This window comes from Alnus glutinosa, chromosome 8, assembly GCF_958979055.1.
Source record: "Alnus glutinosa chromosome 8, dhAlnGlut1.1, whole genome shotgun sequence".
Classification (NCBI taxonomy): domain Eukaryota; kingdom Viridiplantae; phylum Streptophyta; class Magnoliopsida; order Fagales; family Betulaceae; genus Alnus; species Alnus glutinosa.
The window spans coordinates 6,979,221-6,996,813 of NC_084893.1; the positions used below are offsets into that span (position 1 = coordinate 6,979,221).

The following is a 17,593-nucleotide window of genomic DNA, read 5'->3' on the forward strand; positions in this document are numbered from 1 at the left end:
CTCGGTAATTTCTGTAATTTCTAACCCTTAACCCATTTCCTATTAGTAATCTTAGAATAATGTATATTTTAATATCGCCTTAGACTTGTAATTTTAAATTATTATTAAATTTTGATCAACTAATTTTTATATTTTAAAAACTCCGCCACAAGGACTTCAGAATTACTCCATATTCATTTCTCTCATTTTTGCTTTCCTAATTCCTGACGGGTCAAGAACAAGAAAAGCATTAACAAGATGGATGTGTATTACAAAGAATAACCATTCAATTCTTCATTCAACCTTACGAGAGAGAGAGTGTACACTTGAGAATCTTGTGAGCTGACTCAAGCCTACATACATTTCAATTTTCAGCATTTTTAAAAGGCCACCAACAGCTCGAGAATGAGAGAGTGGTATGTGCCCCAGAGGGAGGCAATATATGCTTCGACAATGGCACATTCTACCAAATATGATATTCACAATCTTTGTTAGTCGTCGGAAGAAGGCCAGCTGCCCCTTCTAATAGCAACACCAACCCCCATGTAAACCCAGGTAGCATGCCTCGATCGCTCATCTCCTCTGATGGTCCCTACAAAAGAAGGGATGCCTAAGGGCTTCACGAGCCGTTAGCCTATCTGTAGGATCATATCTAAGCAATCCCTGCAATAGATGTATGAGATCCCCAGCAGAATGATCAACATGCTGCATTATCAAGTTCTGCAAGAATTTAACACAGTTAGTAAACAAGACAATGGCGCTGTCAGTTAACAAGAGTAAATCACTTTAGGAGTACTTGATAGTACAAACCTGAAGACGGGGAAGCTTCAACGCAGCTTTAATACTATCTCTTGAGGTTGCACCATCTGGCCAATCCAATCTACCCTTTCTAACATACTTCTCTGCGTGTCGACTGAAAAGAACAGGAAGAAATACCATTAGTCAGTAACTAGATTCTGCAAACTATAATCACAATGGAGGCTCTCATCACACTACAACTTACTCTACTCTCTTCAACATGTGCAGTGGCAATGGACCAAGCACCCTTTCCATCATTGCAAGGTGCTCCAAATTCTCATGCGTTTGAAACAACGCCTCACCCTGTACAATGTTTTCATATGTAAGCATAAATATTATTCAATCATTCACAGATGTATCATCACTACCAGTAAAGATTGGCAAACATACTGTGCATAACTCCACTATGATGCAACCAACACTCCATACATCACAAGGGTAACTCCATCCAAGTCCTAAAAATTGATTTAAAGAATTTAGCTCATCTGCTGAGACATGGCATTATCAACACAAAAATACAAAAAACTTACCAAGAATAACCTCAGGTGCACGATAATGTCGCGTAGACACAATATAATTCTGATCTTGACGCTCATAAGTTGTACTACCAAAATCAATCACCTTAACAGCACTCGACTTAGGCACCCTTTTGAAGTAGGAGCCATCCTTTGGTGATCGAGAAGAACTCTGCATATAGCAGAATATTAAAAGGATTCAGCTCTCAAGACCAATTCGTTAGAAAGAAACATACAGTAGAAGCATCAGAAGTAGAAAAAAAAAAAGATCCAGACTTCAATAGAGCAACCCCCAATGTCATAGCCCAGTAAAGCAGCTGCTACCATCTAAAAGTGAATCTTTCAAGTCAGAAAGAGAGCCAATACACCCACAAGAATACCTTATAATCCTTGTAATCCGGAACTTTAACATAATCTGAAGAAACTAGAAGTATGTTCTCTGGCTTCAAGTCAGTATGTATCAGACGCAAATCATGCATAACTGCAAACATGATTAACATCATCATCAGAAAACAAAGCCACAAGAACAAAATAAGACGCCCGACTAGGCAATTCAATGCAATAAAACATCATTTCCAAACATTTCATTGCCACACTTAACATATATTGATAAATGACAGAACCATTATATGATCTGACATTATCACTAAAGTGTATTAAGAAAATTATTCTATATCTAACACTCAAATGCAACCAGCAGATCAAACAGTAATAGCAAGGCAGAAAAACAAAGGAAAGATTGAAAAATAACTAGCTTAGGAAATTACTACACACATGCTACACATTCCAATAGTTGTCGGCCAATCTCACGGACAAGATCAATGGGAAATGGGCGATAATTGTTTTTCCGTAGAAAATCGTATAAGCTTGGTCCAAGCTTCTCAAACACCTGTTGAAACCATTTAAATACACCCACAAGTCTTAACCCCAAAATTATTTGTTAATTGGGTAATTAATCCATTACAAAATCAATCATATACTTACAATACAGATATGGTTACGATAGTCAAACCAGTTCCGTATTTGCACACAACTGCAAGGAATAAACCCATTTAACAATTGCCAAAGAGCTCATAAATGCTTCTTAACAGTAACCATTAAGGACAGTAAAAGTGGTTCAACAAGAAACAGAACACTCACCGGCTGCCACCTTTATCATGTTTACCAAGCTGTTGTAGCATTTCAATTTCTATCATAGCAGCGTCGCGATACTTCTTGATTCCACGGACAATTTTGATGGCAACCATTTCCTTCTTCTCTCTATCCCAGCACTCCAAAACCTGACCAAAGGTACCTTCACCCATTTTGCTGTGGATCTTATCTGCCAAAATGAATAACCACAAATAATCAGAAACAAGAAAGACTATCGTGTTTCTAGAATATAAAAAATAAAAATAAAAAATAAAAAACCCACAACCATTGAATACCTATTTCCCTGCATAGTAGGTTAAATCTAGAGAATTAAGATTTGAAAAACCGAACATTTACTTTCTAAACTGTGCATCCTATTCTCTTAAATAAAATTAGTAGCGCAAAACATAATCAAAACAAAATTCAGCACATTTAATGGCTTAAATCAAACAGACAATGAACAAAAGTTTTCAATGATGGTAAAGTGAAATTACAGCGAGAAGTTAAATTTTCTCCCAGCTCAAACATGTAATGCCCATCTTTGTCATCATCTCGTCTGGGAGGAGAACCATTTCGAGCCACTCCCCTTTCAAACAGAGAGGAACTAGTGGTAAGGTCTGAGGATGCTCTTGAAGGTGCAAAGCTTGTCAGATTCCCAACCTCTTGTCCACAAAACATTCCTACCTGAGCCTACACACAGCCATGCATTCATGTACCACTCAAGAGAATAAATAAATTTCCTGCCCTCCCAATACCTAATACCCTTTCCTCTACCACTTTGTTGATTGTACAAGTCCCAAAAATAATAATGAAACCAAAACATATTAATGAGACAAAGACCCACCAAATCGTATTAAAAAAAATTAACATTTTACACGATAAACAGAGGAAATACGCATTTCAAGCAAAAGAACTTAAAGTAGAAAAATATCTAAAAACTTTTTCTAAAAAATATCTAAAAACATTTTACCGTAATTCTCTGATAATAATTACGGTGCTAGTTTCTTAAATAAAATCCAACATATCTTTGAAAAAAAAAACGAACAGAACATACAAATTTAGGTCCAATCAAACATCTGTCTTGACAAATAAACCTAATTTACGGTAAAATGTTTTTCCATCTAATTGAGAGTATAAATTTTTCCATCGAATTGAGAGTATCCTCAGCGAAACAAGTATACGTATGTGTATGCAGTTATCTATAGTGTTATCAGATCCAGATCTTTAGGTTGAGGTAATCAATTTTCATGCGAATAAACCGAATTTATAGACAAACTATGATCTTAAAATCTAGAAAAAAAAAAAAAAAAAAAAAAAAAAAAAAAAAGAAAAACCAAAGAATCTAATATACCGAAGAACAGATCTGGCCAAAGAAAAGGAAAATTTGTAACAAAACACAGCTAATACAGAGAAATCAAAACAGATATACCGAAGAACAGATCTGGCCAAAGAAAAGAAAAGGAAAATTTGTAACAAAACACAGCTAATACAGAGAAATCAAAACAGATATACCGAATAACAGATCTGGCCAAAGAAAAGGAAAATTTGTAACGAAATACAGCTAATACAGAGAAATCAAACCAGATCTACAAAAAAAGCTACGGCCATCAAGGAAACAAAATGGATCTGAGAGATCTATAGGGTGGGAGGGTAAAGATTATACCTTTGGGACCTGAGGAAGAACGTCCCAGCCCATACGCGCCCTCTTCGCGGGTCGCCGATCCATGTGCGTGTGAGGAAACTCGGTCATGCGCTCCATCTCCATGATCGGAAAGTACAAGACGATGAGATTTTCCAGAGAAAGTTGAGGGGTTTGACGAGAAACAAACGGAAGCGTGCAGAAATAGGTCTCTTTCACAGAGGAAGATTGTGAATCGTGAGAAAAAAGCTAACCCTAACCCTAATTTTATCCTCGCTCGAGTCGGTTGAGGCGAAATCTGGCCGTCCACGTGTTAGCTAGCTAGCCGTGGATTTTACTGGTCACAGCGAAGCACAAGCGTGAAACCTTGACAAAGTACGCTCGTGGAATCTAGAGAAGCCGCAAAAAAGCAAACGCCATCAATTTCTATAGGCCCAAGTGGGCATATTTGAAAGAGCGCGTGTTTCTTGATCCTTTTGGGTTGGGCCCGGGGTGTCTGGACTGTGGACAAGAGGATTGATGATTACTAATGTTGGACCCGTTTGGTAACCAAATCCCATTTAAACTCATTGCCTTTTTGCCCATCAAAAACAGTAGACATGCGTGACATTTCTGAACCAAACTGCCACAGTCAGTCTTTTTGTTTGAATTTTCATGCTGTTGAATGCTTGGTCCTCTCGCCCAGGTCAGTTCCTCCCGCCCAGCTAATGTGCGCCTCATCCCCTCTTCTCACGACTTTCCTTTCATTCTTCTCTCCTCACTCCATCAACCCACCGACACCACCATCACGCCGAAACACGCTCAGTCCCCTTCCCATCTCCAGCTCCTCTCCCTCGCTTCTGAAAATTGATGAATACCTCTCTCAATATCCCCTCAGTCACATGCAAATAAAGAAAAAGCCTGTGAGATTCCCATTTTCGAGCCAAACGCCATCTCAGCGCCATGCTCTGTAATTCAGACAACAGGCAGAGATTTGCGAGCGGTACGGAATCGATTTTTCCCCTATCCTTCCTCACCTCTCTCCATTATTAACCCAACCACCAACTTAATTCCCCTCTACACTTAGGTCGACGGAAATCTATTTATAGGATCTCTCCATCACCTCCCAAGAATTTGGTTTCTGGGCCCTCTGAACGAGAGGTGTCAACGATCGCTTCATCCTTCTCTGACCTCCGTACCAGCAAGAGTTCTACAAAACTAAAGTTCCTTGCCCTCATTTGCAGCATGGGCAAGCAAACGAAATCAACAAACGACAGTAAGAGGGAGGCTGCACTAAGAAGCTGTCATCCGAGGAGGGCCATCAACAGGACGAAGGGGAAACGTCTTTCGACAAGACTCATATTCACAGGTCCAGTCACTAGATCCCATAGCAAGGTTAGTTTCCCTATTATGTAATGTTTGTTTTCCTACATTTATGCTACCATCTGTATATGTGTATCGATAGTGTTTTGATGAGATTTGTAGACTGAGATTATAACAAACATAGCAAGGTTAGTTTCCCTATTAAAGTGTTGGCTGTGCTTTGATTTTGATTATAAGAACTCAAAATTTGAAAAAAATGGAGGACATATATTACAGAAACATATGTTCTAAATAGAGAGAAAATCTTAACACAGGGGAGTACTCTGTTTTGGTATGTAAAACAAAAACACTAAAACTATCATGCGAAATAGTAACAAATGGTTCAAAGCTTTAGGATTTTACATTTTAGAAACCTTAATCAATGGGAGGTGATTGTTGATGGTCAAGAGCCTCTAATTTTTTTAAGTCTTGGAATGGCAGTAGGATGTTGAAGTTTAGAACATGGATATGATGGGTGCTTGTCATAGAGAATGGATTTTGCAGTTAAGATAGAGGAATTATACGTTCAGGTGTTTCCATGTCTTAAACATCTTGTTGCGCCAAGTTTTTATTTTGCAATAAATTGAAACTGGGCTACAAATATGTACATAGGACAAGTTTCTCTTCACTATTCTATTTTTTTTGTAATAGATGAGTAAGAACAAATACTTAAAACGAGTTCTAAAAGAAAAAAGAAATATTTATAGCATTTTCTTGCTCTTTCTCTCTTTTAAAAAGAAAAAAAACTATGGTAAAAACATACCAGAGGATTAGGATACTGAACAATACCAGGTCCATGAAGACAAACTGGGAGCCATCTTTGTATGTGAATTGTTTTGTTTCCTTGAATACATCTGCCTCATGAATCTGGGAAAACAACTATACATAAGGATGAGAGAGAGAAAGAGAGAGAGACCTGTCTAGGCATCAAATAATGTAAACATAAGAGATTATTATGGGTACCAACCGTACCATATGTTCCAATAGAAGTTACATCAGGAAAAGAACAAAACAGTAGACCTATGTTTTGTATACTTGATACAATTTACTAATATGTAAGATATTTTGTATCGCATATTACACAGTGATAAGGGTCTTACCTCTGACCTCTCTTACATCCTAGAAATAGAAAAGAAGCCACTACACATCAATTTGAAATTCAATGTAATCATACTTCATCACAAGCACAAAGTACTAGGGGTTAGGAATACTTTATAAGGGAACCTCTTTTTCCAAATGCCAAATGAAACCTTAAAAGATTTTCTGGTCTTATTGATGTTTCTCTAGCCTAAAGATGCTTTTGTCTAAAAACATGCAGACAGAGCCACACAGAAAAATAAGGACCCTCAAGTAGAAACATACATATCTTGTGGCCCCTCCAGCGAAATGAATGTTTTAACCCTTTTATACTAGTGAATCCTTCAGTCAAGTAACAACACAATGGTTGTAAGCTAAGCTATAAAACTGAAGGATAAGGGGAAATTAAATAACTTAAGATTTGCAAAAAATGGTTTGAAAATTTATAGCTCTGTTTTGGTATGTAAATTAAATAACTCTGTTTTGGTATGTAAATTTAGTGCTATCATATTTTCAGATGTGCAAGTTCCTAGCATATTATTTAAGCTTATGATTTTCACATATACAAAAATGTGTTATTTCCACTCGTATAGATGAACAATATCGGTACCCCCCGAAAATCTCCAAGGAAGCACCAGGTTAAGGGTTTGGGTCAGCTCAAGCCCCCTCCCGCTGTATGGTCTCGGGAAAATAAGGAACACTTGATCTTTATTCTGCTAGGGTTTGCCCAAAAAGGAGTTAGGCCTTCATTCGGTAACCACGTGAATAAAATCACCGATGACCTCAACAATTGTATTGGCAGTTGCCATTATAGCACCCGCCAAGTGACTAATAAAATAGGAAGCTTAAAACAAATTCACAAAGATTTCACTATGCTCCTAAGCAGCAAGGTGGGTACAGGCTTCGGTTGGGACCACACGACAAACACGGTCACCAATAGCGAGGACAAGTGGGAGCAACTGAAATTTGTAAGCATCAACAAAGTTTTTTTCTTATAAATTTCATATTAAATATTTCATTACAAACTAACGAATTGCTTCATGTTCTGTTTGTTTTGAAGGAGTATGGTGTGGATAAATATTACAAATTCAAGAACAATCCGTCGCGCCTCTTCCCATTGTTAACCTCCATATTTGCAGGATCGTATGCCACGGGAGAGTTAGCCCACACCAGCACACAGGATCCGCCAGACACTGATGACGAACGCAGCTTTGACGACCCGTTGCTTGACCTAAATAATCCATGTGCTGTAATCGACTTGGAAGAGCTTGACATGCCCCGCGCTGGCATAAGGATGCCACCAAACAAGGGTAAGCGGCGTGCAACACCCCTCAATTCCTCCCGGAGCAGCAAGAGTACTAACACGACCATTGAGGACTTGGAACTCGGGAAAATGTCTGGTGAATGGTCGGAAATAAAGAGAGAATTTGACCTGCTGAATTGCAAGTTAAGGACAGCCAAAGGGTCATCCGCTACTAGTAAAACAGATGTAATCGCAGAGGCGATGGCGGTCCTGAACGATGTGGTGGCTGACACCCTGTGACAGAAGAAAATTATTGGAGGGCTGCCAATTCCTTCACCGACAGGACAAAGGCAAGGGTATTCATTGGCATGGACCCGATTAAGAGAGTGGGATGGGTCATGTGAGGGATTAATATGAAGGACCTGTGCGCACTTTCGTTATCTAGTTGTTGTGCTAATCCTTTAGAGATTTTCAGACTATTGCTTCTAAATTCATGACATTGTCTTTATTTTAATTCCATCAACATTTTAATTAGCACTATTTATATATGTCAGTCGTTTTTATCTTCTTCATATTTATATATTTGTAGTATTTTTATTTTTTTTGTGTCTACAAAATATTTGGCACAACATATACTTTATGTTCATATATTAGATTTGAATATTCCTCAACTATTGTCTAATGATTAGTACATAGGTGCCAAAATGGATACTGCTGGACCATCAAGTCTTGAAAATCCAAATTGGGAGGACGAATTGGACGCATGTTCCGATTCTGATGCATCGTGGGGTGATGAGGATGATTTAGATAGAGAATCAATAGCATCATCACTTGGAAGCAATGATGATGCTTTTTTCAACGATCCCAATATTGTAGAAGTTGAGTTACAGCTTGGGCAAATGTTCATCAGGATAGTTGAGTGGAAGGAACAACTTGAAGAAAGACAAAGGCGTCCTATACCTCAAAGAACATCTGAGTTAACGGGCCCTATGTGGATTTATTGGGTGTTAACAAATCCCAACCCGAGAACATGCTACGAGCGCTTCAGAATGTGGCCTGATACATATCTTGTGGCTGTATTTTGCCTCCTAATGGCACACAATTGGTCGCAGAGGGACGTGTCTGATCGGCTCCAACGATCGTTGCATACTGTGAGCGTATACTGTAGAAGGACATGCAAAAGCTATTTGTAGGCTAGGTAAAACAATCATCCAACCCACGCAGACAATGAAGCCACACCCTGTCGTTGCCTGAAATGGGGACTTCTACCCATGGTTTACAGTGAGCAATGCTTGTCATTTTTATCTAAGTCCGGAAAATACAACTTTGGATTATTGCTATTTAATATCGCACTATACTGACAAATAATATATTCATTGCAGGAATGTATAGGTGCTATTGATGGCACGCACATTCATGTGAAGGTGACCGGTGCGGATAACACGACATACCGAGGTAGAAAGCATACAACCACTCAAAACGTCTTGTGTGTTGTAGACCTAGATCTGTGCTTCACCTTTGTGTACGCTGGTTGGGAGGGGAGTGCGCACGACGCACACATTTTTACAATGTGTGTGAATGATCTAACACTACGCTTCCCAACCAATAAAGAAGGTAATAGACCACACAAATATTTCATATGTAACATTTAAGCATCCCCGTTATTGTACTTTGGATAATTACAAATTTATATTTGTACATGAGGTGCAGGTTCATTCTACCTGGTGGATTCTGGATATAGTTGCTATCGGGGGTTTTTATCGCCGTATTGACGTGAGCGTTATCATTTGGCTACATTTCAAAATGGCCAAGAACTTCCTAGGAATTTGAGGGAGCTATTCAACTATAGGCACTCATCTCTACAGACTGTCGTGGAACGAGCTTTTGCGGTGTTAAAGAACCGGTTTCCAATTTTAGATAAAATGCCCCCATACCGGCTACGATCCAACACCTATTTGTAATTGCTTGCTGCACTTTGCATAACTTTATTAGGAAATATAACGGGATGACAGATCCACTGTTTCAGAAGGCTTTGCTCAAACTAAACCCCTGGGTTGATGTTGATGATCGGCAGGAATTGGGATTGGCGCAAAACGCTGCACCCGGGGAACGACCGGACCAATCAGATGGTAGTACTGTTTATATGGGGAAAGTAAGGGATGCAATGGCCTTAAGTATGTGGAGTCACCTTTAAGCCATTCGCCAAAATAGTATGCAGTTGCATTCTGTCTGTGGTTTTTGGTCCCCATTATTAATTTGTATTTGGGGGGATGATGTTTCTAAAATTCCCATGCTTTTAGAATTCACTTTTAAGTTTCCAATAAAAAGTATGCTCATTTCAGACCATAAGTATTTTTCTTATAAAATTCAGTCAATGGCTTCTACTCCCTTTGTCTCCTATAATTCTTGCAATATATTCCATTCTTATAGGATTTTACTCTATATATAAAAACACAAACTTGGTAATTATGGTTTAACCCGCTTAGAAGCAAACCCAAAGACAAGGGTACGTAACATATATACTTTGTTTGTTTCATTGGATATTGGTAGGGAGAGTATGTGAATGATGCATGTTTGTTTGTTTGAAACAAAACCAAAATGGACAAGGGCATCGAGGAATAGTGTGACAAGGGGCCCGTCACCAACTTTGGATTGAAGTTCGAGTAGTACATGTCAGACAGATTTAACAAGTTTTAGGAAAGTTTTTATTTAATTTCTTAAACTTTCATCACACTTGTAATTACTTTCTAAATTTCAAAGACTCTAATTTTTAATTTGTAATGATTCAACACCACCTAAACAAATTGAGTGATGAAATTGGAAAACATTGAAAGATAAATATATTAAATAGCATATTATTTATAAAGTTTATAGAATTATTTACAAAAGTGGCGACAATTCTAAAAAGACAAGTGAACTTCATACAGGAAACTAGTACAACCAAACTTCTTCAATAATTGTCATTTTAACATCAACTTGGTACTTCTAGGTCCACTAAAACCACTAAAATAAAAGACTAAAACCAAAATTACAACTAACAACGCAACCCTTAACATATTCCCATTATTTTGACTGGACCCTAACTCCCGTCGAAGTTGGTCACAATGTTCACGGCACTTTCGTTCCATAAGTTCCTCAACTCTGACGTTATCAGCATGCATTCTGTCCTCCATTTGTTGCAGATATTCCATTAACCTCTTCTCGCAACCAGTAATTTCCTTATCAGCCCACTCGAAGAAATCACAATCACCGGGTTTCTAGATGATATGAAAAAGGCGAAAGTGTCATAGGCTACTAACAACAAAATATAAGTACTCATCGTTAAAAGGGGAATTACCTTGTAGTTAATACATCCATACCACTTTCTACCTGGATTGGTCTCGGTCCTAGAGTTCCGTAGACGTACAGGAATTCCACAGTGACATAACGGGGGACCACTTGACAAATCACTCGTTGGAGACATTTACACGTGCTTACATTGAAAAACACATAACATGAGAATCTTATAACATTATTCATAATCATAATTGAATTCTATACCATACCAACAAATGGTTTGCATAAGATTGAATTTACTAAAGATTCGATTGGAAAAGGTTGTCCAATTGGAAAAGGTTGACCAATTGGGGTCCATCTCATTTTCACTGCTCAATACAAGAAAATAGTTTGGTTCGACTAGTTTACGTATAACCTACCTCCTAATAGAATTTGAACTTCAATAATTTGTATTGATGTGTAGTAGCGTATATATAGAGAAAATAGTTACATGATCTTTTGATCAGTTAAGTAAACCTATCTAAAGTTTGAATTACAAACATAAACCTTATCTAGCTTATCTAGAGTTTGAACAGAATTCAAACTCTCTATTTTAAATACACATAATCCTATCTATTAGTTAGGAGTCTACACTAGAGAGGAGTCTTCACTTGAACTTGACCGAGATTCTGCGGATGCTGAGGTGGCAACAGTGATATGGTTTACAGCCCCCCTCAAGCTAATGGGGACAGAACAAACCATAAGCTTGTCACGTAGGAAAGAAAACCGAATAGAACTGAGACCTTTAGTGAAGATGTCAGCAAGCTGGTCATGAGTGCTAATATACTGGATGAATATATCACCATTGAGCACTTTTTCCCGAATGAAATGGTAGTCGACTTCAATATGCTTAGTCCTAGCATGATAAACAGGATTAGAAGCAAGAGCAAGAGCCCCAATATTATCACACCATAGACGAGGAGTTGAAAACAAAGGAATACCAAGATCCTTAAAGAGCATACGCAACCAAAATAGATCGGTAGTGGCAAGGGCCATAGCACGATATTCAGCCTCTGTGCTTGATCGTGCAACCACTGTTTGTTTCTTGGCAGTCCAAGAGATTAGAGATGAGCTCAAAACAATACCAATACCAGTCGTAGAACGACGATCATCCGGATTACCTGCCTAGTCAAAGTCACAAAAAGCTTGAAGAGTCAAGGGACCTTTGGTGTACCATAAGCCGTGATCAATAGTCCCTTTAAGATAGCGAAGGACTCTTTTAGCTGCTGTCCAATGAAGGGTAGACGAAGTATGCATGTGTTGGCATAACTGATTTACAGAAAAAGCAATATTCGGACTTGTTAAGGTACAATATTGCAAGGCACCCACTGTTTGGCGATAGAGAGTAGTGTCAGTTGGAGATAAGGGATCACCATCTGCATTGGACATCTTGGAACCAGCAAGGCAGGGGGAAGAAAAAGGCTTAGCACCCAACATTTTAGACCTGGACAGCAAGTCGGAGATGTATTTAGCTTGCCTCAAATGTAAACCTTGAGAGGACCGAACAGCTTGGATGCCTAAAAAGAAACTTAAGTTGCCGAGATCCTTGAGTTTAAAAACCTGCTGAAGCTTAGTAATAACAGAGGCAATATGGGAGGAAGATGTTCCAGTGAACAGGATATCATCCACATATATTAAGAAGTAAAGGTGTACACTTCCCTCATGAAACACAAATAATGAACTATCAACAGAAGAAGAAACAAACCCAAACTCCAGCAATGTCTGAGATAATCGTGTAAACCAAGCACGAGGTGCTTGTTTAAGGCCATACAAGGACTTGTGCAATTTGCAAACATGAGAGGGAAACTGAGAATCAACAAACCCTCTAGGTTGCTCCATATAAACCTCTTCCAGCAAATGTCCATGGAGAAAAGCATTAGACACGTCCAATTGGCAAATAATTCAATTAAACTAAACTACAAGGGCCAAAATAACCCGGATAGTAGAAGTTTTAACCACTGGACTAAATGTTTCTGTAAAATCCACCCTACATTCTTGATCAAAACCCTTCGCGACCAACCTTGCCTTATATTGATCAACAGAACCATCTTGTTTCTACTTGATCTTGTAAACCCATTTATTCCGTATGATATTATGCTGAGAAGGACGAGGACATAAAGTCCACGTTTCATTAGCAAGTAGAGCATCAAACTCATCACCCATGGCAGCACGCCATTCAGGAGACTTCTCAGCTTGGGAGTAGCATGTAGGCTCAATCGGAATAGAGACACTTGTAAGAGCACAGACAGGATGCTTGGTAGAGAAGAAGAAAGTGTAATCAGGAAAGGTCCAAGACCTCAATGTACCGGTTTTTGACCATGTGACCATTGAATGAGAAGGAATAAGAGCTGAGGAAGCCTCAGACATGGAAGAAATAAGGGGATCACTGGCTTCGATAGATGGTGAAGTATCAACTTGAGGAGAGGACAAAGGAGCATTTGATAGAGGTGAGGGTGGATCCTGCACTGTAGGAGGAACAACACTTGGAACAGGAGTAATCTCCATTGAAGAAGGTGAGGGAAAGCTAGGAAAAGAAGTAGTAGAGACCGAAGCAATAGGAGCAGAATCAGATAAACCACCCTCTATGGCTGGAAACCGAGATTCATCAAAAACAACATGCCTTGATACATACACCTTACGAGACACAGGATCTAGACAGCGATACCCACGTTGATTAGAGCTATATCCAAGAAAGATGCAATGTTTACTCCTGAACATTAATTTATGAGTGGAGTAAGGACTTAAAAGAGGAAAACAAGAACACCCAAAGGAACGAAACAAAGAATAATCAGGACCTTTCTTAAAGAGTTTAAAAAATGGAGAAACATCTCCAAGAACAGAAGACGGAAGCCGATTGATGATAAAAACAGATGTGACAAACGCATCAACCCAAAAAATGGAAGAAAGATGTGATTGAGCAAGCAAAGAAAGACCCATTTCCATGATATGGCGATGTTTACGCTCGGCCACACCATTTTGTTGTGGTGTATGTGGACAAGAAACACGATGGAGTATGCCATGAGTAACCAGAAAATTTTGAAATTGTTTAGACATGTATTCACCACCACCATCACATTGAAATTGTTTGATGGAAGAAGAGAACTGATTTTCCACAATAGACTTAAATTGGACAAAAACTTGAAACACATCTGATTTATTATGAATGGGATACAACCAGGTAAATCTGGAAAAATCATCAATAAAAAGAACATAGTAAGAACAGCCACCTAAAGACTTCATAGAACATGACCAAACATCTGAATGGATGAAATCTAAAGGACATAAAGAGACTCGGGGAGAAGGATTAAATGGAAGCTGCTTGCTTTTGCCAAGTTGACAAGGTTCACAGACACCATCCAAATGCTTAACCCCACTGACCGGAAGGGAAAATTGCTGCAACAAATGAGAAACAACTGGCTGAGAGGCATGACCAAGCCGAGAATGCCACACAGCTGCAGAAGTCTTGACACTTAAGAAAGCAGTCAAGGCATGCTACTTATTGACCGAAAAAGACTGCAAATGAAGAGGATAGAGACCACCTTCACTCCGGCCTTCCAGAAGAGTGAGACCCGTTTGGTTGTCCTTAACAAAGTAATGAGAACCATTGAGAAGAAAGAAACAATCATTATCTCGACAAAATTGATTAATGGAGAGAAGATTAGCATAAGCTTTAGGACAATGTAAAACTTGAGAAAGATGAAAGGAAGTTGTAGGAGTATGTAAACTCATAGAACCAGTGTTTTGAATGCTCAAACCTGTGCCATTCCCCACAGCTACATCATCAGAACCCGAGTATGGCTGCACTAAGGAGAGATTCTCAAGGTTGGCAGTGATGTGTTGATTCGCAGCACTGTCAGCATACCAGGGACTACTATCAACAGTTTGGTTGGAGGTAGCCACCATTACAGACAGTTGAACAGGAGGATGACGACCTTGGAAGGCATGATCCATCCGATGAAAGCAATCCAACGCTTGGTGACTCAACTTCCCACATATTTGACATGGGGGTCTGGCAGTGGAAGAAGATGGAGGCTGGAACTTTGATGAAGAGGTAGTCTTAGGACCATTCCAGCGTTTTCCAGATGATTTAGGCTTACGGTTGTAATTGTGGGCAGTAGGCTTGGAGGAAAACATAGCAAACTGGTGAGTGTCTGCAGTATTGGAAGCGGTTTGGCTCTCCAATAGAAGCTCATAAGAGAGCAATTCATCTTGAAACTCACTAAAAGTGAGAGATTTGTAGCGGGAAGCCACAGATAGTGATGTAACCACAGGATTGAAAGACGGGTGAAGACCACCAACCACGTAACCAATAAGAGCATCTTCAGTAACCGGTTGACCTACAACTGTAAGTTGAGCAGAAAACTGCTTGGCGGCTTCAATATATTCAGAACAACCTTTAGAGCCTTGATGAAGACTTTGAAGCTGGCGCTGAAGATGAGAAATCTGGGTCTTGGAATGAGAAGCAAACCGGCTGGAGAGGGAATCCCAGACTTGTCGAGCACTGGTGACACCAAAGGTGGTTGACATCACTTTCTCCGTGAGAGTGGCATTAAGCCAAGAAAGAACAAACTGATCTTTCTTAGTCCAAAACAGAAAAGTTGTGGACAGGGTAGCAGTAGCTTTCCCTTGATCATCTAGTACGTACTTGGGAAGGCATGGTTCAGAACCATCCACGAAACCCATCAAGTCGTTTGTCTTCAAAATTGGAATCACTTGGTTAGACCACGTGATGTAGTTGGGTCCTTCCAATTTGAAGGTCATAAGCTGGCCAATATTAGGCGGAACAAATTGGACAGCGGAGTTGGAAGCCATTGATAGAGAGAAAAGAAGAAAGAAAAAGTAGCGGAAATGTAGAAAAGATCGAAAAATTCTGCGTGAGCAATTTAGTGCTCTGATACCATAATAGAATTTGAACTTCAATAATTTGTATTGATGTGTAGTAGCGTATATATAGAGAAAATAGTTACATGATCTTTTGATCAGTTAAGTAAACCTATCTAAAGTTTGAATTACAAACATAAACCTTATCTAGCTTATCTAAAGTTTGAACAGATTTCAAACTCTCTATTTTAAATATACATAATCCTATCTATTAGTTAGGAGTCTACACTAGAGAGGAGTCTTCACTTGAACTTGACCGAGATTCTGCGGATGCTGAGGTGGCAACAATGATATGGTTTACACCTCCTTCTTCTTCTTCTTCTTCTTCTTTCTCTAAAGAAATTAAATTTTTTAATAAACAACTTTGTTTACTTGCCCAAAAAAGTGACCCTTAGCCTAATGGGTCCAACTCAAATATTCTGAGAATGTATTATTTCACAGTCGACCATGAAAGAAAATGTCGAATCCCATAAATTTTGTGCACTTACACTACTGCAGAGAATAAGAAAATGTTGAATCACATATTCTAGCAACTCACTCCCTGGAAGTTGCTGGAATATTTTCATCATGCTTATGCGTTATGAATGACTTGTGAGTTTGAATTAATGCCTTGTGACAAAATCTAAGGCCGAAAATGAAAATGAGTTTGAATTAATGCCTTGTGACAAAAAATCTAAGCCCGAAAATGAAAATGAAAAGAAAAGACTGCTTTGGCGCAACGCAGACAGCAAACAGCATACAAACACGATGATCTCGAATTATGTTCACAGTCACAGATAAACGTCACTTTTAAGTATATTTATGTATTAAACTTTGATCTCCAAAAACATGGGCTGGAATCTTCGTCCAAGTACAACACTAAAACTATCTGATTGATTTCATGCTTATGCGTTATAACAGAAATAAGTTTTTTTTCTCTTACATTTAAAAGAAAAATTTGTATTCATCCAAAAAAAAAACAATTGTACAAATGAGAGAAAAGAGCAAAACCAACAAACAATACCCAATTGAAACAATCCGAACAAAAGTTCAACTATGAAATCCAAAATTCAAAACAAACACTTGCAAATGCATGTGACAGAGAAGATCACCAACAAACCCAGATGCCAAAGACCCAAAAATGCCCCATAAAACCACAAAATAGTTGAAATTAAACCAAACCCAATTCAATCAAAATATGAACTTTCTCATTCTGTTTTGAACCTGCAAGAGATTAGCAATGAGATCATACATCCAGCCCATCAGCAAGAAAGACGCACAAAAAGAGAAAAAAAAAAAAAAAAAACTACGAATAAGGCATCTAAATGAAATCACACAGATACATTTAACATTAAACAAGCATAGATATACCCAGCTTCAAGTCAAGCTCCAAATTCCCTTTCCCATTACCTAGACATACCTAAACCGTTTTCACTGGGAACTTGTCCTTGCCGTTGGTACTTCCTACTTCCACCAATCCCAAAACGGACCAGTACCAAATATGTTTGGGCAAAAACCACGGGCGAATGGACCAAATGTCTGGGCAGATCCGTGAGATAGAGGAGATGCCGATCTGAAGAGCGGTCGGTTGATGCCGTGTAGGTGAGGATTTTGGTTGTGGCTTGAAGAACGATTCCGTCTATAATGGCGTGTCGGAGGGGATATGGAGAGAGGTATGCATCAATTTTCAGAAGC

At 38.9% G+C, this 17,593-nt stretch overlaps 1 protein-coding gene across 4 annotated transcripts; it reads right to left on the reverse strand.

Annotated features, from left to right (window-relative positions):
• Positions 1–244: 244 nt before the first annotated feature.
• LOC133875198 (serine/threonine-protein kinase AFC2) lies at positions 245–4,315 on the reverse strand. Of its 4 annotated transcripts, XM_062313234.1 has the most exons (11): positions 4,087–4,315; positions 2,918–3,113; positions 2,433–2,613; positions 2,277–2,325; positions 2,067–2,181; positions 1,673–1,773; positions 1,308–1,464; positions 1,168–1,232; positions 983–1,080; positions 790–892; positions 245–699 (listed from the first exon to the last, which is right to left on the reverse strand). In XM_062313234.1, exons 1-11 carry the CDS (start codon positions 4,186–4,188, stop codon positions 553–555), a joined length of 1,314 nt encoding a protein of 437 aa, XP_062169218.1. In that variant the 5' UTR covers positions 4,189–4,315; the 3' UTR covers positions 245–552. The 4 variants fall into 4 exon arrangements, with proteins under 4 accessions (XP_062169218.1, XP_062169219.1, XP_062169220.1 ...); XM_062313235.1 differs by lacking the exon at positions 2,918–3,113 and having other exon boundaries at positions 4,087–4,314; XM_062313236.1 differs by lacking the exons at positions 2,067–2,181; positions 2,277–2,325; positions 2,918–3,113; positions 4,087–4,315 and having other exon boundaries at positions 2,433–2,591.
• Positions 4,316–17,593: the final 13,278 nt, after the last annotated feature.

Coding starts and splice junctions, on each gene's coding strand:
- LOC133875198 (XM_062313234.1), bottom strand. CDS start 4,188: ATGGAGATGGAGCGCATGACCGAGTTTCCTCACACGCACATGGATCGG. Junction 2,614..2,917: donor AGAAAATTTAACTTCTCGCT/GTAATTTCACTT, acceptor TCATTTTGGCAG/ATAAGATCCACAGCAAAATG. Junction 1,233..1,307: donor TGCACCTGAGGTTATTCTTG/GTAAGTTTTTTG, acceptor ATCAATTTTTAG/GACTTGGATGGAGTTACCCT.